General features: G+C 44.5%; 1 protein-coding gene across 1 annotated transcript in view; it reads right to left on the reverse strand.

The window, feature by feature from the left end:
* Positions 1-1,769: 1,769 nt before the first annotated feature.
* Positions 1,770-24,680, reverse strand: part of cry3a (cryptochrome circadian regulator 3a) — a 31,053-nt gene continuing 8,142 nt past the window's right edge. Inside the window, exons 4-15 of the mRNA XM_030138453.1 lie at positions 23,604-23,746; positions 21,821-22,005; positions 18,276-18,364; positions 14,155-14,295; positions 11,081-11,392; positions 10,737-10,888; positions 5,571-5,773; positions 4,849-4,950; positions 4,312-4,464; positions 3,943-4,023; positions 3,547-3,671; positions 1,770-1,906 (exon numbers count right to left, since the gene is read on the reverse strand). Coding sequence (XP_029994313.1) covers positions 1,898-1,906; positions 3,547-3,671; positions 3,943-4,023; positions 4,312-4,464; positions 4,849-4,950; positions 5,571-5,773; positions 10,737-10,888; positions 11,081-11,392; positions 14,155-14,295; positions 18,276-18,364; positions 21,821-22,005; positions 23,604-23,746 — 1,695 coding nt within the window. The 3' untranslated portion in view covers positions 1,770-1,897. The remainder of the gene's footprint in view (positions 1,907-3,546; positions 3,672-3,942; positions 4,024-4,311; positions 4,465-4,848; positions 4,951-5,570; positions 5,774-10,736; positions 10,889-11,080; positions 11,393-14,154; positions 14,296-18,275; positions 18,365-21,820; positions 22,006-23,603; positions 23,747-24,680) is intronic.

The raw sequence follows: 24,680 nt of genomic DNA on the forward strand, positions 1-24,680 counted from the left end.
TGTTTTAAGGCCATCCTGGTGTTACAGTTCTGAAGGGTCGGAATTTGGCCGAGGTCCCCACATGGACTACACTGGGGTCCCCACGTAGGTTGGGTTACACCAGGGTCCCCATGTGGGTTATGCCGGGGTCCCTACATGGGCTACACCAGCATCCCCACATGGGTTGGGTTACACCAGGGTCCCCACGTGGATTACACCAGGGTCCCCACATGGGTTGGATTACACCAGGGTCCCCGTGTGGGTTATGCCAGGGTCCCCACGTGGGCTACACCAGCGTCCCCACATGGACAGAGAAACAAACCTGTGTTCATTTGTGTAGATGCATTTGTGTGTGTTTCCGGAGTGTTGTTAGTGTTGTGTGTGTGTATAGTGTTCAGTGTTTTTTTTTTGGGGGGGGGGGGGGGGGTTCGTACATTCGCTGGTTCACCTCCACTGTGTTCATCTCACCAGGAGTCAAAGGTCAAAGTGGAGGCTGGACAAAAAAAAAAAAAAAAAGAAAAAAAGAAAAAAACAGAAAAACCCGAAAACCTCTGCGTTGTCTTGCCAACGCTCAGACTCCGCCCACATCTGCGATCTTTCAACTCTACTCGCCGACTGTGGTCAGTGTGACGCATCTGTGAACAGCTGCATACACACACACACACACACACACACACACACACACACACACATATATAAACAGTACATGTTTAAAGTGTGTGTGGAGCAGGAGTCCTTCATCCAGAGGGAAAATGTTTGTCAGAGGAATGTCAGCTTCTGTTTTTCACACAGAATTAGGCTCATTTGTCGTTTACGCCGTTCATTCAACTTTCCTTTTTGTTGAGAGAGTTTTTGGTTTTTATAAGAAACATTATAAAAGTGTCTGAGACGACCCCAGCAGCTTCAGCAGCAGCTTCCTGTCCTTCTGCTTCTGCTTCAGGAACGGGTTCAAACAGAAAAAAGTCCCTTTGTTTTTTCAGACATCGCGGAAAAGTTCAGAGACTCTGGGAGGGGAAACAGGTGAAAATGGGCGGGGCTTCACAGGGCGACGCCCACCTTTGACACGGAGCAAAGATTGTGTTTTCATGTCCAGAAACAGACGATGACGATAAAGACGGAAAAAAACATCCAGGTTTTTCAGAGTTTGAAGAGGAAAGTGTCGGGTTTTCATTCGCTGCAGAAACCTGACGCTACGGCGACGTGAAGAAAAACACAAAGAAAAACACAAACACAAACAAAGCCTGCTCATGTCTGTAAATGTACGAAGGCGTTCGTCTGCGTGAACACAGACGATCTACAGAAACAACCATCACATTTCTACACAGACAGAACTCAAATACCCATAATGCCACAGGGTAAAGCTAGTTTTACAGCCGCAGTGACCAGGAAACGCCACATGTCAAACACTGTGTAGACCATGAAGGCGCAGTGAGAGGAAAACACCGCGTGGACGCTCACGTGGTTTCAGCCGCCAGTTCCTCTGGTGCCGATCTGCCGCCTTGGAACCGGGCCACGTTAAGCCCCGTGTTATCCTGCGTCCGTTTGAGCCGAATCGTGGACGCAGCCGGACGAAGTGCAGGTGCAGTGGCGGTAAAAGTGGGCAGAGACTGAAAAAACAGGGTAAAGGTGGGGTTTAAACATCCTCCCACATTCGGACATATCTGAGGTACAGAAAACGGTCAAAGCTACACCGTTCAACGGCGTCCGGGTGGTTGTGGGCGGAGTCTCAAGGCTGGTGGAAGTACTGGCGCCGGCGTCACAGCCCCGCCCATTTTCACCTTTGGGTTTGACAGAACAGAACCAAACCGAACAGAACTGGGTTGGGTGGGAGTGTGGAGGGGTGGTCTGCTGATGCGTGGTGGGAGGACGGGTGGAGACGTCAGGGTTTCCTCTGCTCGCTGAGCGGCGGCGGCGGCGTTTAGGTCGTCTATAAACAGACACAGTCACAGGTCATTAACATCAACAACAAACACACAGAAGGTTGAACCACATTCAAAACTAACGACCGCATAAGGCAAACTAATGCTGCCTTCAGGTGCCCTCGGGGAGATGAGCCTCCGGTGTGTTGTGTTCAAGTGCTTTTGTCGCAGTAAAATGAAACCTGTCTGACGGCTTATGGTGCATTCAGGGACCTGCTACTGGGGCCAAACTGCTTAGGACCACTGAAGTCAGCTGATACTTACAAATGCCTAAAATTATCAGCTAACAGTAGCAGAACGTTAATAAAACCATCATTTATCATTGACAGTGAATGCCTCGTTGCTCTCTGCCATGACGAAAAGGTCAAAGGTCATTTTCATCTCATGTATTATATGTTTTTCCCAGTTCTCCAGTGGAAAATATGACGTGAGGAGGCGTTCATGTGTAACTTTACAGTTCATCACTAATATTTACCATAATTCCCACAGCACCAGAAGGCAGCATAACTCACCCAGGTCAGAGCTGAAGCCTTTCCTTCACACGTGTACTTTACTGCACACCGTAAACGGGTTAATTCTGTCAGAAGGGCCCTACAGTCAGTGTTGTGATGTATCATCTATAACACCTGTGTGTGTAGTCTCACATCTACAGATTACTGATCAGTTATTCTGGTCAAACATCAAACCCAAATAAAACTCACCACAAATGAAAGGAAACGCATGAGATTACATTTGACTTTTATTTACTTTAGACTCTATTCTGTTACCGTTTAGTTAGAATGTAACCCAGTGTGTGTGTTTGTGTATACATGTGTGTATATGTATGCGTGTATATGTGTGTGTATATATATGTGTGTATGTGTGTGTGTGTATGGATGTGTGTATGTGTACATGTACATGTATCTATGTATGTATATGTGTGTGTATATGCATGAGTGCGTATGTATGTGTGTGAAGTGTTGGTTCATATTTAGTCTGTTCTCTGAAAAGTGGGCGTGTCCACAGTTTGTTTGTCGGAGCTGCTTTGTTTTGCATATTCATGTTGGTTTTTTCCATAAATGAGCTTTGACGCCTTCGTGAACACACAGAACGTCCACCTCAACGTTCCATCCAGTCCCACAATAATCTGACCCACTGCAGGTGTTTACATCGTTTACTTTTCACTGGTTGAGTCGTTTTCTATTGTTTTCATTCATTTGGTCTTTTTACATACTTTTATGATGTGTATGTCTTTTTTAGACGTTTTTGTGTTCTTATTCTCTTACATCATATGTTTAGGTTTTTTTTTTACATTTTCATCCTTTTCCATGTTTGTTGTTTTGCATTTGCATCTTTTTGTGCAGTTTTTTTTTTCTGTTTTCATTTATTTTTTTTTGCTTCATGTTACACTGTTTCCTGTCTATTATTTGTATATATATTTTTTCGTTTTTTGCACATCCCTGGTTCTTTCAGGTAGATTTCATCATTTTGTCTTCTTACATCATGTTTGTCTTTGGGAAAAAGAGAAGCTACAGGAAGTGAATGACGATGATGTCATGTTTGACAGTTTGAACAAGGCTGCTTTTCTGTTTTATTGGCATTTTTGTGGATGTTGTCCCAGATTAAAGCAGGTGGATGCGTGTGCGTGTGCGTGTGTCTGCGTTCGTACCTCCGTACTCTGCCGCTGCATCTTGTGGACTGTGCAGGATGTCGGTTCTTCATCTCCCAATCCTTCGCGTTCTGACTCGCGTTCCCGTTTCCCGGTGACGCTGCCTCTGCTGTGGAGGAGGAGTCCTGAACACAACGCAGCAGACAGTGAATGTGAGGACACACACACACATTCATGAAGGAGAAGCATTCAGACAGACGCCCTCTAGTGGATCAGAGACGATTTACAAACAACAGATGGAATTCACAACCAAAGGATGAGAAGCATTTCTGTTCATCTGACGCCAAAACCCCAAAAAACATTTATTAAAATAGAAAAAATACTGTCGGCTCAAATACATGAAATATTAGGTTAACCACACACCCCCCCCCCCCCCCCGTGGATCAGTGTTGGTACCTGGGTGTTGAGGCACAGCGAACTCATGGTACAGTCTGCTGCTGCTGATGGTCTGGCTGGTGTCTGGCACTGAGTGGTATCCTACAACAACACACAATTAATTAATTAATTGATTAATTAATAATAATAATAATAATAATTATAATTATTATTATTATTATTATTATTATTATTATTATTATTATTATTATTATTATTATCCTGCCGTAGTTCAGAATATAAATAAATATTTATAGCTAATCTGATTCAATCTAACCCTAACCTTCAACATGTGGACCATCTGACCTGCAGAACCTTCAACACCACCTCAGCTCCTCCTTCAAACCTTCACTTACATCCAACTCCTTTTGGTTTCATCACATGACTCACCATGCTGTTGCTGTTGCTGTTGAGGCAGCTGCACCAGTCGTTGTTGCTGTTGCCTGATGCCGTTCGGCCCAGTCTGTTCTTCGCTGTCGAAGTTTAGGAGGATGCTCCCGCTGCCGTTGCCTGTAGCAACGGAGCCACCTGACACTGCAGGCACTGAAACCAGGAGACCACATGAGACCAGCAACACTGGCAACATTGCAACCATCAAAGCAAACCAGGAGACCACATGAGACCAGCAACACAGCAACCATCATAGCAAACCAGGAGACCACATGAGACCAGCAACTCCGGCAACACAGCAACCGTCAAAGCAAACCAGGAGACCATATGATACCAGCTGGCAATGCAACACTGGCAATGCAAATACACCACAAAGTTGTTGTGTATCAACAGCAGTCACAGTGCGAGTTGCTGTTGCTTTTGTTGCTGTTGTGTATTAACTAGACTCAGTGCGAGTTGCTTTTGTTGTGTATTAACTAAACTCAGTGTGAGTTGCTGTTGCTTTTGTTGCTGTTGTCGTGTATTAACTAGACTCACAGTGCGAGTTGCTGTTGGTTCCCGGTTGCTGCTCTCCAGGGGAATACGCCATCATTCCTCCGTTGCCATTGCCGTTGGTTGACGGTACCGACGCCAACAGACCTGGAACACAGAAGTTCTGCTGTGACGACACACGTTAAATGTTCTACCTGTTCTGGGTAAACGGTACCAGGGAAACACTGAAGAACTGTTCAAGCTCCGCCTCCTTCTCCTAAAAGAACACAGGGACTGTTTCCCAGTGGTTCTGTTCTGAAGTCAGTTGGGTCCAGTCGAATCCAGTTGGGTCCAGTCAAGCCCAGTCGGGTCCAATTGGTCCAGTCAGGTCCAGCCGAATCCAGTTGGGTCCAGTCGGGTCCAATTGGTCCAGCCGAATCCAGTTGGTCCAGTCAGGTCCAGTCAAGTCCAGTATGGTCGGGTCAGGACCAGTCAAGTGTCAAATTATTAGGTCCAGTCGAGTCCAGTTAGTCCAGTTGCTCTCAGACAGAGGACAGGTTCCTTTTACAGAGTTGTGTTTGGTGAGACTTTTACATCCACCGGCGGCAGTTGTCAGTCCCAGTCCATGTCCCTGGTCCATGTCTGTGTCAGTCACTGGTCCATGTCCCTGGTCCATGTCTGTGTCAGTCACTGGTCCATGTCCCTGGTCCATGTCTGTGTCAGTCCCGGTCCATGTCCCTGGTCCACATCCCGGGTCCCTGTCCCTGGTCCCAGTCCCAGTCCCTCACCCAGTCCTCGGTATCGGCTCAGCTGCTGGTAGATCTGCTTCATCCTCTCGATGTTGAGCCGGCTGGCCTCGGCGTGGTGGACCATGGGCTTCGGGTAGTGGACGCCGATGATGCACTTGGCGGCGGCCTGCACGGACTCAGGAGCGTTCCAGGGGTCGTAGATGAACTTAGCGGGGAAACCTCGGAGGATAGGTAAATATCGTCTGCAAGCACAGGGAGACATTAGATATGCCGGCTTGTGACAGGAAGTCGAGCGGAGGAAGGGGCGGGGCATTCGAGGTGGTAAGAAAATACTTCACATCTGAGGTAAAAGTATATCAGACAAATGACATTTCTGACAAACAGTAGGTGTTAATGCGAAAAAAATTAATATAAAATAGCATAACGTAGCATTAAGGTTCATTTAGGAAATAGCTTTAGCGTGTCTCATTGACTGTTTCTTTAAATGTACAGTTTACTCAGATCTGCATCAGTGGACGGTTGAGTTGAGGACAGCCCATGTTCAGTCTGTTCTGCACTGATGCATGCTGGTCTGCAGCACTTCATGCTAACAGGGACTATGGAGGATAGGGCCTGCAAACAGTCCAACCATGCAGAGTCTGACTACAGCACAGGGGTCTGAGTACAGAGTCACTGCCCTGACGCCGGTTCAGACCAAAGGTTCACCACCAGGCCCACTGGACCGAAACCAGGCCAGACTGGACCAAGACCAGGCCACAATGGACCAAAACCAGGCCAGACTGGACCAAAACCAGGCCAGACTGGACCAAGACCAGGCCAGACTGGACCAAGACCTGGCCACAATGGACCAAAACCAGGCCAGACTGGACCAAAACCAGGCCCAACTGGACCAAGACCAGGCCCAACTGGACCGATACCAGGGTGAGAAAAGGCCAAAGGTTTTCTAGATCCAGAACAGACCATGGTACATGATCGTCATTTCCGCATTCACCACGATAAATGTCAAATTATTACTTTTTTAAAGTTTAAAGCCTGGTTTTTGAGACTAAGTGAAAGCTGAAATAACCAGATGATTAAATTATTCACAGAAGATTAAAACAAAAATATGTCATTACAGATGCAACGCTTATTTTGATGTTTATTTTGAGATATATTTATTCTGACACTGTGTCAGCAGATAAAACTGACCAAATATGGAGCCAAACGCACAAACCCTGCTGGATTAGTTTGTTCAATTTAAGTGTGAGGAAATGACCAAAACGAACGCACAGCTCAAGATGGTGACTTCCTCTTGGGTCAACGTCATGTGACCGGCTGACTTCTCTTTTTCACATCGTCTGTGCAACTTGTAATTAAAATACAATATAAGCACATTAAAGTTCATTTAATTCTAAGTGGCTTTAAAGGCTCAGCTGAGGCTTCGGGGTCTGGGTGGGTTCCTGGTGGGTTCCTGGTGGACTCTGGCAGGTTCTCAGTTTGCCTCACTGTGAAACTTTGGTCTGAACTGGGTTTGAGAATCTGGTCCAGAACTTTTGGAGTCTGAGGCACTGAAGGAAGTTACCGTCACAGTGCACAGTGAAACGTAGAAAAACGAAGGGCTGTGGTCCCAAACAACATTTACTCAGAGTGGTGCACACTCTAACAGAGCAGACCCTCCTCAAACACTGCAACAAGATCCTCACACTACCCTTCCAAGCTCGGGTCTTCCTGGTTCCTGGGCCGTTGTGGATTTTCTCCATGTGACAAAGAAAGGCCACCTACCTACTGCACCGGGTCCGACCTTACCGAGTCCGAGGAGGGGACAGGACAGAGGAGGAGGGGGGAGAGTGGAACTGTGGAACTGTGGGAAAGGGGTGGGGGCGGCGGCGGTGGGCGTGGCCGCGTGGACAGGCACACGCGCACACACGTGACGGACGGCGCTCCGGTTGCTACGGAGATCGCCCGACCGGGTAGAAGCTGATAGGAGACGTCTACTGTAACACGCCGTTAGAAAGCAGAGTGTGTTAACCCCCTCCCACCCGCAGCCCACCCCCTCACCCCACCACCACCCCCAACCCCAACCAGAGCAGGTGTATGCTGGGAAATTCTGCCATCGAGTGTTTGAGTCCAGAAACAACTGAAATAAGAGCTAGGAACTAGAGGCAGCTTCAAATGTGCACCTTTAAGGTCCATTCCAGTGAGAGTAAGAGAACGTAAACCCAGTCCCCGAGGGGGGGGGGGGGGGGGGGGGGGCACAACCTGGGTCGATGACAGAAGTCCTCCATCATACGGCACAGCTCTAGGCCCCCTCCCATGATCAGACAGTGGTGGACTGAGAAAAGAGCTCATACCTGCTCCCCCCGTCCCTCAGACTGTGGTGATTGTCTTTTGAGGGGTCAGCAGGCCTGAAGCCCCCCCCCTTCCCCCTTCCCCCTTCCCCCCTCCCCCTTCCCCCCTCCCCCACTGACCCACAACCTTCCATAGCCACAGCACCACACTCTGGGCTGGCCCACTAGGGGGCCCCCTCATTTCACCAAAAGGGACCACAACCCTTTTGCCAGGAAGATCCGCGACCTGCAGGTGGCGAGCAGAAGCGGAGTCAGCAGGTGGTCGTAGACGGGAAACCAAGGCACGTTCGGACGAAGCCTTTTCAGACGCAACGAGACAAAAAATATCGATATCAGTTGTCACTTCTCCGTTAAAGGCGGATTTTTATCCACAGTGAAACACGAAGAAACAAGCAAAAGGTTTCATGTACATTTTGCTGAGTTTCTGGGATCTCCCCTTGTGGGACAAACAAAGGCATATCTTCTTATATTTTATCTTCTCTGTTCTGATTTAAAGCTGAGGTGCTCATACTTTATCCAAGTATCTCGGTTTGAGGATACTCCTACATTCGGTTACATTTACTTACAGACATAGGATAAGACTTTACAAACCCTGTAGTTTATAAAAGATCTATAAATGACTCTTTTTTGACAATAAAATCTCATCGATCTGCGATTGTCTGTGTAACAAGATCTGGTCGTGAAAGTAGATCATTAGAAATTTCACAATATCAAGTTTGCTGAGTTCGGACTTGCCAACTCTGTGAGTTTGGTCTCGGTAAAAATGATCCAAGAGAATGGATATCCTAAGAACGCAAGTCTCTCATTGACAGTAGCACGAACTGCATCTGCGGGTATTTAAGCGCCGAGTCCACTGGAGTCACCAACTGGCGCATCCCTGGTTTAACGGACGAGACAAGAACAACATCCAGGAATTCCATCCGATCTTTGTTTGTGTGAACTTGTCAATGGAACAGAACGTACAGGTTCAGAGGCTTAGGCCTTGACTGATGACGTTTCACGAGAACAGAACAGTTAAGAACGCGTACTGAGAAACACCTAGAGTTCTGGTTGGTTTCAGGTTGTATATGTTGGTGGTGACGCGGATCTGTTGATGCGAGGGTGTACGGTTGTGGTTCCAGCTGCTGCTCCGGGTCCGCCTGCACCCACAGGGCTGCATTCACGTAAGCAGAGCACCACTGAACATTTCACAAAGGGTCGGAAGAGGGGCTTTGTCCAGCGCCTGGACAACGGACCGGCTCGCACGGCACAGCACAGGTAACAAGTACCGGCGCCGAGCTGCATCATGGCGATGGCAGAGCAACAGCTGGTCCAACGCCTCTCCTCACTACCCTCCGGGGAATGCTTCATAGTCCTCTACCTAACGAATGCAGGCTGGGCGTTTGCATTTCCCTACCAAGTGGTCAGAATCCCTTTTGACGAAATGAGACGCTACCGAGTTACAAACCCGCCCAGAGGGTGCTGCTGGGGCGCCAGCAAAGTCCTGACCCTCAGGGCTGCACAGATGAGGAAAACAAGCGGCCGGCGGTTTCTCAGCTCCGCCCCCAAGTCCATCCCACGCAGCCGAGGCATTGCCGGGCTGCTCCAGGAGGGCGGGGCTTCCTGAGAACGGCCAATCAGCTTAAAAGGAATCAGCTACAATCTACAAGGGGGAGAGGGACAGCGGAACTTTTCTCCCAATCCCCCGAAAACAGATGAACCAAGACACAAACACAAACCACATCAAGAGAGCAGAGTCACTACGCCTGCAGTCACATGATCTGGACGAACTAAAGGTCACAACCACCAAACACACACTCACAAACCACAAGGAAGCACAGACGGACACGGACATGCCTGATCCGACTACAGCGCTGACGGCAACAGTCACCCGGACCACGGGCGTCGACAGGACGCTTCTCAGCGCTCACTTACCAACGGGTCTGGACGGCGCCCGTTTCCCTCCATCTCCCTCTCTGTGATTGGCTGACGGTGTGCTGGGTGTGTCAGTGGGTGTGTGCGTTTCATTACATCTACAATAATGGCGTGGTGTTCTACCTGCCGACGTTCTGAAGGTGACGACGGCGCCGTTAATGAAAACCACGACTGGAGTCGACAGAATTATCATTAATGAAGTTTCAAAACCTGCTGCATCTGTTGTCGTTTTTTTCTGGTTTCTTCGTTTGACACTTGTTGAATCTTTTACGACACTGGACGTTTCCTGTGGCGTCTTTTACTGTTCGTCATGTTTTGACCATGAACCCATAAAAAATTGGAACGTTTTAATACTGTATAATTTAAGTCGACTTTAAACGTGTTTGATGATCTTCAAAAGTGCCTCCATACTTTTTTTTGTGGATCTATTTCTAGTTTCAAATATTCACAACAGTTTAGTTTTGTAAAGTCTATTAGTCATGCTTTAATACCAGTCTAACTTCTTTTTGTTAATTTTTTTTGTCTATTTTAAAGTCATGTAATTATCTTTTGTAATGTGACATAAACTCAAATAAAACTTTGTTGAGTTGAATTAAACTAAAATATATGATTGTGGTAAAACTTTGCTGAAAACACACATTAAGTCAGTGCGATAAAACTCAGGTTTGATCATCTGTTGGATGTCTGTGGCTGAAATGCATCCTGGGAGTTGTAGTCTAATTAACCTGACCTAAACATAAGAATAAGTGTTGGAGAACGACCAAAGAAATCCAAACAGGATGGAACTAAGGGTGTTTAGTGTGTGTGTGTGTGTGTGTGTGTGTGTGGGTGTGTGTGTGTGTGTGTGTGTGTGTGTGTGTGTGTGTGTGTGAGATCCGTGGGCAGTCAGAGAGACAGAGGGAGGAGCTAGCGTCCAGTGGCTCAGCGGTGGGCACCAAGGGGCGCTGGCGGGAGCGGTACCCACCTGATGAAGTCCCCGTTGGGGTCGGTGCGTCGGCCGAAGCCCACGGGGCAGTAGCAGTGGAAGAACTGCTGGAAGAAGGAGCTGCAGGACAGCCACATCCAGCTGCCTGCATTCACAGACCAGTCTGCATCCAGGAGCAGCTCCTCGAACACCTGCGCACACACACACACACACGCACACACACACACACACACACACACACGCACACACACACACGACACAGGTCAACACCTACACCTCCTCCTCACCTTCATGCCCTCCTCCTCCTCCCCCTCCCCTTCACCCCCCCCCCTCACCTTCATGCCCTCCTCCTCCTCCCCCTCCCCTTCACCCCCCCCCCTCACCTTCATGCCCTCCTCCCAGCTGATCCACAGGTCTCCTCTGGTCAGGAAACAGGCCACGGCGTGCCGGGCCAGGTGGTGGATCCAGCCCTCCTGCCTCAGCTGGGTCATAATGGCGTCGATCCAGGGGAATCCGGTCTTGGCCTCGGCCCACTTGGCCAGAGCTTCGGGGTTTTTGTCCCAGGGGATCCGGACGCAGATGGGGTTCCCCTCCATCTTATCGAAGCGGGGGTTGTTGGTGGCAGCGGTGTAGAAGAACTCCCGCCAAAGTAACTGACCGTAGAGCGACAGCGGAGGAGAACTGTTCTTCTTTACCTGGAACCAGACGGAACCACCACAGAGTTAGGGTTAGGGTTAGGAACAGGGTTAGGAACAGGAACGGGGTCAGGGTTAGGAACAGGAACAGGGTCAGGGTTAGGAACAGGAACAGGGTCAGGGTTAGGAACAGGAACAGGGTCAGGGTTAGGAACAGGAACGGGGTCAGGGTTAGGAACAGGAACAGGGTCAGGGTTAGGAACAGGAACAGGGTCAGGGTTAGGAACAGGAACAGGGTCAGGGTTAGGAACAGGAACAGGGTCAGGGTTAGGAACAGGAACAGGGTCAGGGTTAGGAACAGGAACAGGGTCAGGGTTAGGAACAGGAACAGGGTCAGGGTTAGGAACAGGAACAGGGTCAGGGTTAGGAACAGGAACAGGGTCAGGGTTAGGAACAGGGTTAGGAACAGGAACAGGGTCAGGGTTAGGAACAGGAACGGGGTCAGGGTTAGGAACAGGAACAGGGTCAGGGTTAGGAACAGGAACAGGGTCAGGGTTAGGAACAGGAACGGGGTCAGGGTTAGGAACAGGAACAGGGTCAGGGTTAGGAACAGGAACAGGGTCAGGGTTAGGAACAGGAACAGGGTCAGGGTTAGGAACAGGGTCAGGGTTAGGAACAGGAACGGGGTCAGGGTTAGGAACAGGAACAGGGTCAGGGTTAGGAACAGGAACGGGGTCAGGGTTAGGAACAGGGTTAGGAACAGGAACAGGGTTAGGTTTCTGTTGAACGTTCCTGTCCTCTAACTTAGATCAGATGCAGGTTTATATTTTAAAGTACTCAGATATTAGAACTGGACAAGGACGTATGAGCTGGACACAGGAGGTCAAAGGTCACCAGTGTTCAGTATTCTTCTGCTCCATGACAGGAGCAGCGTCCACAGGACAAATGAGGAGCAGATATGTGAACGAATCCAACAGATAATGAGATGATGGAGTTGAATGGACACACAGACGACTAAACCATTACAGTACACTTCAGCTGAGGGGTAAAACTAAAAGAATAACTTAAACAACTTTGATGTAATATCTTGAAAACAATGTTTTTTGCATCAAATATCTGCTTTGTTTCTATTATACACCTGTCATTTAAAGGGTTACAATATGACAGTGGTTGAATATTTGATATTTTTGTTTATGGATCAAATTGATCAAGTAGAAAAAAGTATTTAAAAAAAGTTAAAAACCAACTGTATGAAACACATTCTGACATTACTATGACACTGTGCATATTATGGGCTGTCGGTGATTAGAGGAGGTCTGTGGACGGATACTGAAGGTTTCAGGGCGTGAACTCTGACCTCCATGTTTCAGATCATGGTCTAACAGTGGTTCTCAAACTGTGGGGTGGGCCCCCTAGGGGGGGCATGAAGGCTGGCCTGGGGGGGGGGGGGGGGGGGGGCATGGGATCAGTCGTGGGTGTTTTCTTTCTTCAGGTTAGAACATGTAGCAGGTAGAACTGATGTTTAATCATTGGAGCACCCTGGACTCATTTTAGGGACGTACAACAAACCAATCTACTGCCCTGGTGATCTGACACTAAACCAGACAAAGAGTTTAGGTTTGGAGAACGGACGAGGGTTTGACTGGAAAAGACGTGGAATGTTTGTGTTTTTGCACAGTTCGTACAGTTTTTACCTTAATGTCCTGAAATGTGCAGTGGAAAGGGGCTCATTACAGCCACTGATATTGTTAAAATGTTCATCCTTGTTAACAAAATCTGTTTGTTGTTCTAAAGAAAGGAACTTTGTCATAGTTGTAAAATAATTGCACAATTCCTATTTTATTTGGAAAAATATCATCTCAGGGAGCAGTCTGGTTGAGTTTATTTGTATTATTCAAGCAAAAATCTAAGTTATTTTTAAGATGAACAAAAAAATATTGAGGGAAAAGCTAAAAGTATTGTTACGATAGTGATGTTTGTTTCAATAAAAGTTAAAATTGCAACAGTTACAATGTTGCTGGGGTTGAGGGGGGACTGGAGACCTTTTGCCCTCCAAAGGGGGCCTGACTTAAAAGACTGAGAACCACTGGTCTAATATGTGGGGCTGTAAGAAAACATCAGTTCGGCAATATATCACGATATTTCATTTCACAATACTGTATCAATATCAAAAAGTACTGTATCAATATTTTTAGGTATTTATTCAAATGCAGATATTGTGGAGGTTCATTTTTGTTTTTGTTTATATTTTATTTACTTATTCTTATTTCACACTCTTATTCAATAATGTTCGTTCCTTTGTTGGGACTGAACTCAAATCCTGTTCTGATGTTAGTTGTGAACTAATAGAATCTGAACATTTGAACAGGATCTGAAACTGGAATGTCTGTAAAACAGAATTTCAGTTTGAACACAGTTGGAACATTTTGTGATAGAACATTAGATCCTGTTGGGATCAAATACAAATGTGTTTAGTATTTATGCAGATTTATGGTGAAATTCAATTCTTCAAGGAAATAATTTAAAAAAAAAAGAAAAAGAAAAGAAACAAACAAAAAAATTGCTTTTTTAACAGTATCATGATATATCGTGATATATCTTGTGGTGATCCTAGTGTTGTGATTTGTATCGTATCTTCAGATTCTTGTCGATACACAGCCCTACTAATATCAGACTTCTAGCATCAGTTCATCAGATTATCCTAAACATCCAACACTGGTTTCCGTTTCTACTGTCTGCGTTTCTTCTAACTGATGCTGTTTTCCGACACACGCGTTGAACCTAAACTGTCGGCTGTCGGGTGGTTGGGACTCCACTCGGACCTTGCGGTAGAGGTCGGTGAGTTTGAAGTAGAAGAGGCGGCAGGAGAGGCATCCGAAGCGCAGGTACGGACTCAGGCCGGTCGGACTGGCCAGCAGGGAGTTGGCGTTCATCCTGGGACGCTCGAAGTTGGCCACCCACGCCTGGAAACGCAGTGAAAAACAAGAGTTCAGAGAAAAGCAAACCTCCACCACACCCCCTGAACAGTGTGCATGTGTGGATCAACTATTTCTGTGTAAATTCCACAGTTTCCAGGTTGTTCCATACACAGAAACAGTTGAATCTGGTCCCAGTCATGTGTCTGTCCAATTAGATTCAATTCACATCAATATTAGTTGAGTTCTAATTTTAAATGTGTGGGAAATGGGATTTTCAGTGTTCAGTGTAAATGTCCACAGAGTCCACATTCCACAGTGGATGTGGACAATTTAGTTCCACATACAAGAGACTGTTCTAAGCTACAGGTGGATCCAACTGGAGGAGAATCAGAGTCGATTTGAAATTTTTATGAATTTTCAAATATTGCTCAACGATGACAGATAGGAAAATTGTAGATGTTGTGACCTTGAACTTTGGCCTCCTGGGACCAAAATGGACTGGGTTGGTCCCAGGGCCTAGGCCTATCTGTGGGGAAGATTTGGGAAAGATGGGTGGAAGAGTTTTACACTAAAGTTGCAAACAAACAAACAAACAAACACGCAAAGCAAAGTGATCACACTACCTCCTGGTGGAGGTAAAAACAGTGGAACTCACCAAAAACATGTCAAAACAAAGGTTCTAATAGTTTTGGATTTTTCATTCTAGTTTAGTTTTATTTAGTTTTGACTTTTTTTTTCTCTAATTCAGTTCGTTTGAATTTGTTTTTTGAGCAGGTTTGCTGGTTTTTATTAGTTTTCGTTTTTTTCTAAATGCTTAGTTTTAGTTCAGTTGTAGTTCAGTGGTCTCTTTTCTCTTCTTCTCTGTCGTCGTATTCAAATCAATCCCAGACAGGACTCTGCTGCTTTAGTCTCCATGTTTCCAGGTAGAGTGGGGACCAGAAGACGACTGGAAACCACAAGTGAACACAAGTGACGGAGCAAAAAGTGTCGTATGGTCCCGCTAGCTAACATTGCTAGAGCGAAAAAAAATTGCTTTCGTATCAATCCGATGTTGACAAAGACGAAAACGAAGGGAATTTTATCCATAATTTTTATCAGTTTTAGTTAGTTTTGTAAACACACAACACAGTTTCAGTTAGTTTTTGTTTTTTTCTTTTAATTCTAGTTTTTATTTATTTAAGTTAACAAAAATGTTTTTCATATTCTAGTTTTGGTCATGTCGTTAGTTTTCATTAACAATAATAACCTTGGTCAAAACCCACTAGTACGCAGGTGTCAAACATGTGGACCGGGGGATGAATTTGTGAAATGCAAAAATTACACTGAAGATTTTAACAATCAATGGAGTCAAAAGCATTTTAATTCAGGTTCCACATACAGACACATACAGGCCAATTAGATCTGAAGTGGGTCAGAACCTGTAAAATATTATCAGAATCACCTGTAAATAATGACAACCCCAAATTCTCTTTGTTTTTTTTGGTGTAAAAAAAGTAAAATTACATGAAAATGTTTACATTACCAGGAATTCATCTGACTAAAGACCTTGGAAATTTAAAGGCAGCCAGTTATGATCACTTAATATCCAACATAAAAGCAGACCTCTCTAAATGGAACTTGATACCTTATCTACGTTTGACATCAGGAGTGGAGGTAATTAAGATGAATATTTGTCTCAGGTTGTCGTATATATTTCAGAACCTTCTGATAGAGATAACAGAGACAGATTTTAGAGAATGGGATAAGAGTATTTCTAGATTTATATGGCAAGGAGCAAGGCCACGTGTTAAATACACAACTTTACAGCTGCCTAAAAGTAAGGGGGGGGGGGGTGTATCTTTACCCTGCCTGAAGAGTTATTATCAAGCAGCACAGCTGAAGGTCTTACTGAATTTATGTGATCCAAAGTACGTGGCAAAATGGAAAGATATAGAAGGGGAAATGGTCCCACCAGTACAAGCTTTAATGTGTGGTATTAAACTGCAGACAGATTGTCAACACAGTATTAACCCATGGTTGCAGGTGTCTCTAAGGATCTGGCCCGAAATTAGGAACAAGTATAACTTAATGGATCAGTTTAGATTTTTGAGATGGATTGCGTACGATACAGATTTCACCCCAAATAAATTTGATGCAACGTTTAAATTCTGGGAAAATGGCCCAAAAATGCACTGGGAGATAATTAAAAAAGATAATGTGATGACATTTCAACAAATAAAGGACCTGTATGGACTTAATAACAAAGATTTTCACAGATACCTACAACTACGGCATTACTTAGGACAGGAAATGGAAAAGATGAGTGTGGAGCTATCTCAATCGGGTATTCTGAAAATTGTACAAGATGCTTACAAATCAGAGCTGAGTTGTAAAGTTATCTCAAAAGTGTACACAGCACTGGAGGATCTAAAAGTGAGCACCACAGGATATGTGAGAGAAAGATGGGAAACGGAAGCCAGTGTTGTGTTAAGAGCGCATATGTGCAAACCAGTGGAACACTACTGACTCTGTCTTTTGGAGGGACTATGGATGGAAGAACATAATTAGGCTTTTCTTGACTCCTGCACAGTGACAGTATGCAGATACCAAATGTTAGAGGTCTTGAGGTGCTCCAAAAGCAGATCATTTTCACATCTTTTTGGGGGTGTCCCATAATAAAGGAATATTGGAGGGAAATAAAAAATGTTATAGATGAAGTAACAGGTATCGAAACCCATTAATATTTGAAATTTTGTACTTGGGAAACACTGATTCTGTAAATCTCTTGAGAAGGGATGACTACAAATTGACCAGAATAATGCTACTGGCCAGTAAAAAGGCGGTCAGCAGGAGATGAGGAACCAGTCTGGTGTCCAACATACAGGAATGGGAGGATGTTCTGCTCAATATTTATATAACGGAGAAAGTTACTGCATATGTTAGGTTGGAAGTCGATAAGTTCAGAGATATATGGGAAGGATGGCTACATTATGTAAGACAACATAGATCAGATTTTGTACAAGGGAAGTGATTTTACTGTTGGTTATGTCGGCTACTGTTCAGCAGGTATTAGAACCTACCAACATTTTATACGCACCTGGTGAGACCAACTGAAGGAAATTGATTTTGTTTTTATACCCTGGTTCAATGCTACAAAGTTTGTGATTTTTGTTGTTTTTATTTTTATTTATTTTTTATTTCTATATATTATTTTACATGCTTGTTGGCAGGTTACATGAGTATGTGGAGGTATATCTTTGATATGGAAACATCTGTATTGATAAAGGTAATTTCCAAATGTAAAGGAATTTCTTTTTTGTAAAAGTGAAATAAAATAAAAAGAAAAAAAAGAAAAAGTTTACATTATCAAACTATACTTTTACAAAAAACATGAATAACCTGAACAAATATGAACAAACAGAAAAATCTTAAGAAAAGTAAATACAGTTTTACCAACATTCTGTCTGTTACTAAATGTTTTGTGTGATTGTAACGCACATGTGTAAATGATAAACTGATAAACTGAGGCAGAATATTGTTAAAATTGCATTTGTTTTTCTTAAGACAGTTCAAGTTGTTCATGTTATTCAGATTTTTAAGGAAACTTTGTAGATGTAAACCTGATCAGAATAGAATTTGACTTTTTTCCCTGTTATTATTTTACTGGTTAATACTTTTATTTATTTATGTATTTAATTATTTATGTTGTTTATTTGCTTGTCAATCATTTATGTACCAGTACTTATATTTTGTTGGTTGATTTTTGTTTTTATTTCACTGCCTACATGTTCGAAATACAGATTTCATTCATTCATTCATAAAACACAATAAAAACCTTAAGATAAAAACAGTCTGGGATAAAAACCAGGATAAGAACATAAAATATAAAAATTAAAAGTCACAATAATAATAAATAGAGCAAAGAAATAGGATAAATAATTAGAATAAGTAAATGAAGTGTGATGTGACTGTTTCTATCTGATGCTCCTGGTGTCTGCTGGTGTTGGCCTCCACCTGCTGGTGAACAGGGGAACTGCAGGACCCACCTTCCTCTCCAGATGGCGCTCTATCCTGGTCAGAGCCTCCGTCTCTCCACCGGGCCACACGGCTGACGGCAGACCCTCAGTGTCGAAACCTGGACCGGGACCAGGACCAGGACCAGGACCAGGACCGGGACCAGAACATTAAAGGAAGCACAGTGACAGTTCAGTGGTTTAACTGTAGGTGTTTTTTTTTTTAGTACATTTCTGAAACATTCTTTAGTTTTTGTCACGTTCAGACATTAAAACACATTTTCCTCTTGTTGGAGAAGAAACTGACTAAATCACAGATGCACTGATGTTCTTCTGTTGCACAGGTGTCAAACATGTGGCCCGGGGCCAAACCCGGCCCACCAAAGGGTCCAGTCCGGCCCTGGGATGAATTTGTCAAATGCAAAAATTACACTGAAGATCTGAACAATCCTTTTAGTTCAGGTTCCACATTCAGGCCAATTCAACCCCATAATAACCTATAAATACTCACAACTCCCATTTTTTTCTCCTTGTAAATGTAAATATAACCTGAAATGTCTTCAGAAAAGTGCAATTTTAATAATATTCCATCTGTTACTAAATGTTTTGTGTATCTATAGATCCACTGTGATCTGTATGTTCTAATGTACATGTGTAAATGATAAACTAAAGCAGAATATTGTTAAAATTACAATTTTTTTTCAGTTTGTTTATGTTATTCACATCTTTTGAAAGGATAGTTTGTAGATGTAAACATTTTCATTATCCAATTTTACTGTTTTTGCTCTAAAACAGAGAAAAGTTTGGAGTTGACATTATTTCTATATTATTCTGTTATTATTTGACTGGTTGGGCCCACTGCAGATCTAATTTAGCTGAGTGTGGAACTGAACTAACAGGAGTTTGACAGCCCTGTTCTATTTAGTTCTATTAGAATTTAGATTCAATTAGATTAGATTAGGGCTGTCAAACTCATTGTAGTTCAGCTCCACATTCAGTTAACACTGAGGTTCCAGTAACAGAACAACAGCGTATGTACATAAAACATATGTACATATGACAAAACAAAAAGGAAAGAAAAATAATAACTATAAAAGAAAATAATAAAAAAGAGTGGTGAAATACAGGCAGCTGGATGTTCAAAAGTACTGGTGGAAATAAATAATAAAGCAGCAACGATCATTTTTAAAAAGGACTGTTATATTGTAATGTGCACGGTATGACACACACACACACACACACACACACACACACACACACACACACACAGTTTATTTGACTTTGACACATGAAACATGGGAATAAACGTCAAATATGGATGTTTGTGTTCATGAAGTCGACCTTAGTGATGAGTACGGCTGTAAGAAAACATCAGTTCTGCAATATATAGCAATATTTCATTTCACAATACTGTACCGATATTAAAAAGTACTGTATGGATATTTTTAGGTGTTTATTAATATGCAGATATTGTGGAGGTTCATTTTTTTTTTTTTTTTTTTTAATTGTTTATATCTTATTTACTATTATTTAACACTGTTTTATTAAATAATGTTGATTTGAATCCTCCTAAAAGCACTTTTTTCTGTCTGAGAGGCAGATGTTCGTTCCTTTGTTGGATTGAACTCAAATCCTGTTCTGATGTTAGTTGTGAACTAATAGAATCTGAACATTTGAACAGGATCTGAAACTGGAATGTCTGGAAAATATAATTTCAGTTTGAACACAGTTGGAACATTTTGTGATAGAACATTAGATCCTGTTGGGATCAAATACAAATGTGTTTAGTATTTGTGCAGATTTCTGCTGTAACTCAATTCTTCAAGGAAATAATCATTAAAAAAAAGAAAACAAAAAAATTGCCTTTTTAACAGTATCATGATATATCGTGATACATCATATCGTGATCCCAGTATTGTGACTTGTATCGTATCACCAGATTTGTGCCAATTCACAGCCCTAGTGATGAGTTCAAATGTCACATATTTCTGTCTGATCGTTTTAATTTCCGTATGTTTTGGACGTGTCTAATAACTGACGGACGCCGACGTTCATCCAACGTGTGTTTGTGTGGATTTCCGACTGAACGGATGCTTTTGGTTCGGTTCATTCCTGCAGCTGAAACCGTCAAACACTCCTTCAGTTCATTCAGTCGCTGCGTTCGTCATCTTCCGTCTGTTCATTAAAGGTCCACGTGTCCAAAGGATCTGGACCAGGACCCCAGTCTGTGAATGAAGCCGACCAGACTGACCCGGGTCAAAGACCACATCTGCACCGACAGAAGGGTGGCGTTTAAGGACCTGAAATAGACCTGGACCGCTTTAATCCCCTTAAACGGGACCAGGTGGAGGCTGCAGGTGGAGCCAGACCTGAAATAGACCTGGACCGCTTTAATCCCCTTAAACGGGACCAGGTGGAGGCTGCAGGTGGACCCAGACCTGAAATAGACCTGGACCGCTTTAATCCCCTTAAACGGGACCAGGTGGAGGCTGCAGGTGGACCCAGACCTGAAATAGACCTGGACCGCTTTAATCCCCTTAAACGGGACCAGGTGGAGGCTGCAGGTGGACCCAGACACTAAGACCATGAATGGACACAAACCCACCGGCTCCAGCTGTCACCTGGCCCCTCCCACCTGTCACCTGGCCCCTCCCATGGTCAGATGACCCACCATCTGACCAGGCTCTGAGTACGGGGTCATCCCATAGTCCCTGATGAAGGATCTGTACATGTGGACTCAGTCCTGATGGTTTAGACCAGTGGTGTCAAACATAAACCACAAAACTGGCCTCTAAAGGGTCCATTCACACCCACCAAAGGGTGAATTTCTTTATCAATTCAACAAATTCTGTAAAGCCCTGTCAAAATTAAAATGGAAAAAGTTAAAATAAAATATTAAAAATTAAAAAAAAAAAAATCAATCAATCAATCAATCAATCAATCAATAAATAAAGGGGAAAAAAAAGGATTTTCAGTTTGAGCCACTGACATAACTTCTCATTTAAATTGTTTCGTGTGTGTTTCTTTCTTTTTTTCTTTTGTTTCTTAATGTACTTTTTATTACTTTTATTTACTGGATGTTCTGCTCTTGATTCTGATTCGGATCATTCTGCTGATCTGCACACCTGTTTGTTTACCTGCAGCTCTTCTTTTCTATTGGAATGTGTTGTCGACAGAAATGTTCATATTTGGGTTTGTCTGTGTGTGTGTGTGTGTCTGTGTGTGTGTGTGTGTGTGGGTGTGTGGTGTGGTGGGGGGGGGCTGGGGACAACCGGTGGAATTAATTTCGATTCACTAGAAAATATGTTTATAAAATGATAAAGTCGTTCAAACTAAAAACAAACTCAGCACAAAATGTGAGGACTTTACAGGATCCAAGAGATGATGATGATTTTATAAAAAAACAAAAAAACAGGAGATGAAGAAGTGAAACCATCAGAGACCGAACGATGGCGTCTTTAAGGGAAACGATGGAACACACGTCTGAGTCCAACAGGTTTAAACTCTGCTCAGTGCTGATTGGGTCAAGATCAGGTTTCAGGGTCAGGGTTCAGGGTCAGGTGTGTTTGTTTTCTCACCCAGTTCCTCCAGAGACGGAACCCCGTACTTGTCCCCGTGGTCCTCGGAGACGGGGGTGACGCAGCGTCCCATCAGGGCGTCGGACAGCGTCTCCACGGGCAACTCTGGAGGATCCAGACGACTGATGAGGGTCTGGAACCGCTTATAGGTGAGAGGAGGCTGACCGCCGTTCAGCTCGATGATCCTGGACAGACGGAAGAACGGAGAACCATGGAGAACCAGAGGAAACCAGACAGAACCATAGAGAACCAGACAGAACCATGGAGAACCAGAGGAAACCAGACAGAACCATAGAGAACCAGACAGAACCATGGAGAACCAAACAGAACCACATGGACAGCAGGTTTGGATGTGCCGTTTTTGTGCGGTTTGGTGCTAAATCCAACTGGAGGTGGTGGAACCGTGCTCATATTTCTTGGTTCTATGTAACTCTCACTGTCCTTGATTCTGTCAAACATGTGACGACATTCTGACTGTTCTGTTTGTTCTTGGTACTTGTTCTCGGTTCCACTGGACTGGTTTATTTTGTTTCAATCGGACTCGGTGACTGGGTTCTTGTTTTACAGGGTCTGGACTAGAATTAGGGATGCTCCGATTCCGATACCAGTATCGGGTATCACCTCCGATACTCAGTGTGTGTACTCTTATTCATACTCGTAAAAGTAATCCGATACAAATGCACCGATCCCACTTCTGTCCGTGTGACGTTCCCAGTTCAGTGCAGCAGGTACGAGGACGAGGAAGAACGTGTGTGAGTGTGAAGAGTGTGGAGATGGAACCAAAAATGAGGCTGATCAAATCAGTGGAAGTGCAAACCAAACCTGTCACTCATTTGTCTTTTCTCTTCCTCCTGAAGCTAAACTTTTAAACCTTACAGAGAAAACGCTGTAACATTAGTATCACAGTAGTGTTCCTCTGTCGTCTACAGGTTTGTTATTACTGACTTTCTTCTTCATTAAACTTTCCTCTTCTTCGTGGTATTTGTCCAGTATGGTTCATTCAGAGCGGCGCCCCCTGGTGGATTAACTGACAAACGCTCATTCCAACACATTAAATGTCAGTAGCAGCACTTTGTTCCAGTCAGACTAATGACAACGACAATAAAGCACATTTACAAAAGAAACTAACAACTGGAATGGGATTATTAAGGACTAGGATCAGTACTCAGTATCGGCAAGTACTCAAATGGAAGTACTCATACTCGGTCTGGAAAAAAGTGGTATCGGTGCATCCCTAACTAGAACCAGTAGAACCCAGACTGATGTTTCAGTTAAACCAGGCGTCGTGGTCCTTGGTCTGGGTTCATATTTGTCCTAAACGTACAGAACATTCAATCTCCAAATATCCTCGTATGCAGACGATGTTCTATCATATAGAACCAAACCACACATGACCGAATCAGGAAGGGTTCATGTCAGTATTTGTAAAGAACCGCTCATTAGACAGGTTAAAGACACTAGAACCAACACCACAGAACCACCCACTGGAGAACACGTCCACAGACACTACTGTTTGGACAAAGCTGTTGTTGAAAAGGTTCCTGAAAACCACACCGTCTGAGGAATTCAGATCCATCACCTGCTTCCTCAGAGACTGAAGGTTCATTAAATACTTAAATCGAGTCCATATGTGGGTGTGGACCTGGACCGACCCTGGACACCCAGGTCCAAACCCACTGGAGGACACCTGCAGGGCCGGGGTCCAGGGTCCGGTCCTGATAATACTGTGTTCTGATGCAGTTCTGGACCAGTGTGGCCCAGGTGTCTGTGTTTGCGGTCTTACTTGTCCAGATCGTAGAGGGTGTGCGATATCTTGACGATGACCTCCACTCCGGCCTCCATGGCCAGTTTCTTGATGGCGGCATCCCTCTCCTTCCCGAAAGGCTCCGAGTCGTACTCGAAGGTCAGCCGAGAGATCTTCCATTCCTGACAGAGACACAGCGCTGGGTTCAAAGGTCACCTTCAATTATTGACTAGAATCTACCAGATGAGGACACGTCAGGGACAGGATTTTATTTGGCAAAAAGGACAGCTGAGGCTTTCAAATGAGACCTGAACCTGAACCTGCACCTGAACCTGCATCTGCACCTGAACCTGAACCTGAACCTGAACCTGCACCTGAACCTGCATCTGCACCTGAACCTGCACCTGAACCTGCATCTGCACCTGAACCTGCACCTGAACCTGCATCTGAACCTGAACCTGCATCTGCATCTGCACCTGAACCTGCACCTGAACCTGAACCTGCACCTGCACCTGCATCTGAACCTGAACCTGCACCTGCACCTGAACCTGCGTCTGCACCTGAACCTGAACCTGCACCTGCATCTGCACCTGAACCTGAACCTTCATCTGCACCTGAACCTGAACCTTCATCTGCACCTGCACCTGAACCTGCATCTGCACCTGAACCTGCACCTGAACCTGCATCTGCACCTGAACCTGCACCTGAACCTGCATCTGCATCTGCACCTGAACCTGCACCTGCACCTGAACCTGCATCTGCACCTGAACCTGAACCTGAACCTGCATCTGCACCTGAACCTGCACCTGCACCTGAACCTGCATCTGCACCTGAACCTGCACCTGCACCTGCACCTGCACCTGCACCTGAACCTGAACCTGAACCTGCATCTGCACCTGAACCTGCACCTGCACCTGAACCTGCACCTGAACCTGACCCACAGGCTGTAATACTTCATTGACATTCCCTGTCCAATCAGAGGCCTGCGTGCTGTCACATGACGTCGTACAAAGAGTCATGTTCTCATAACGATGGTTCCTCCATTAGCTTAGAATGATCACTAGGGTTGGAAAAGCAATCATACGTTCCATGAATGTAATAACTGAGCCCAGGGAA

The sequence above is a fragment of the Sphaeramia orbicularis genome, chromosome 7 (assembly GCF_902148855.1).
Source record: "Sphaeramia orbicularis chromosome 7, fSphaOr1.1, whole genome shotgun sequence".
In the NCBI taxonomy this organism is placed as follows: Eukaryota; Metazoa; Chordata; class Actinopteri; order Kurtiformes; family Apogonidae; genus Sphaeramia; species Sphaeramia orbicularis.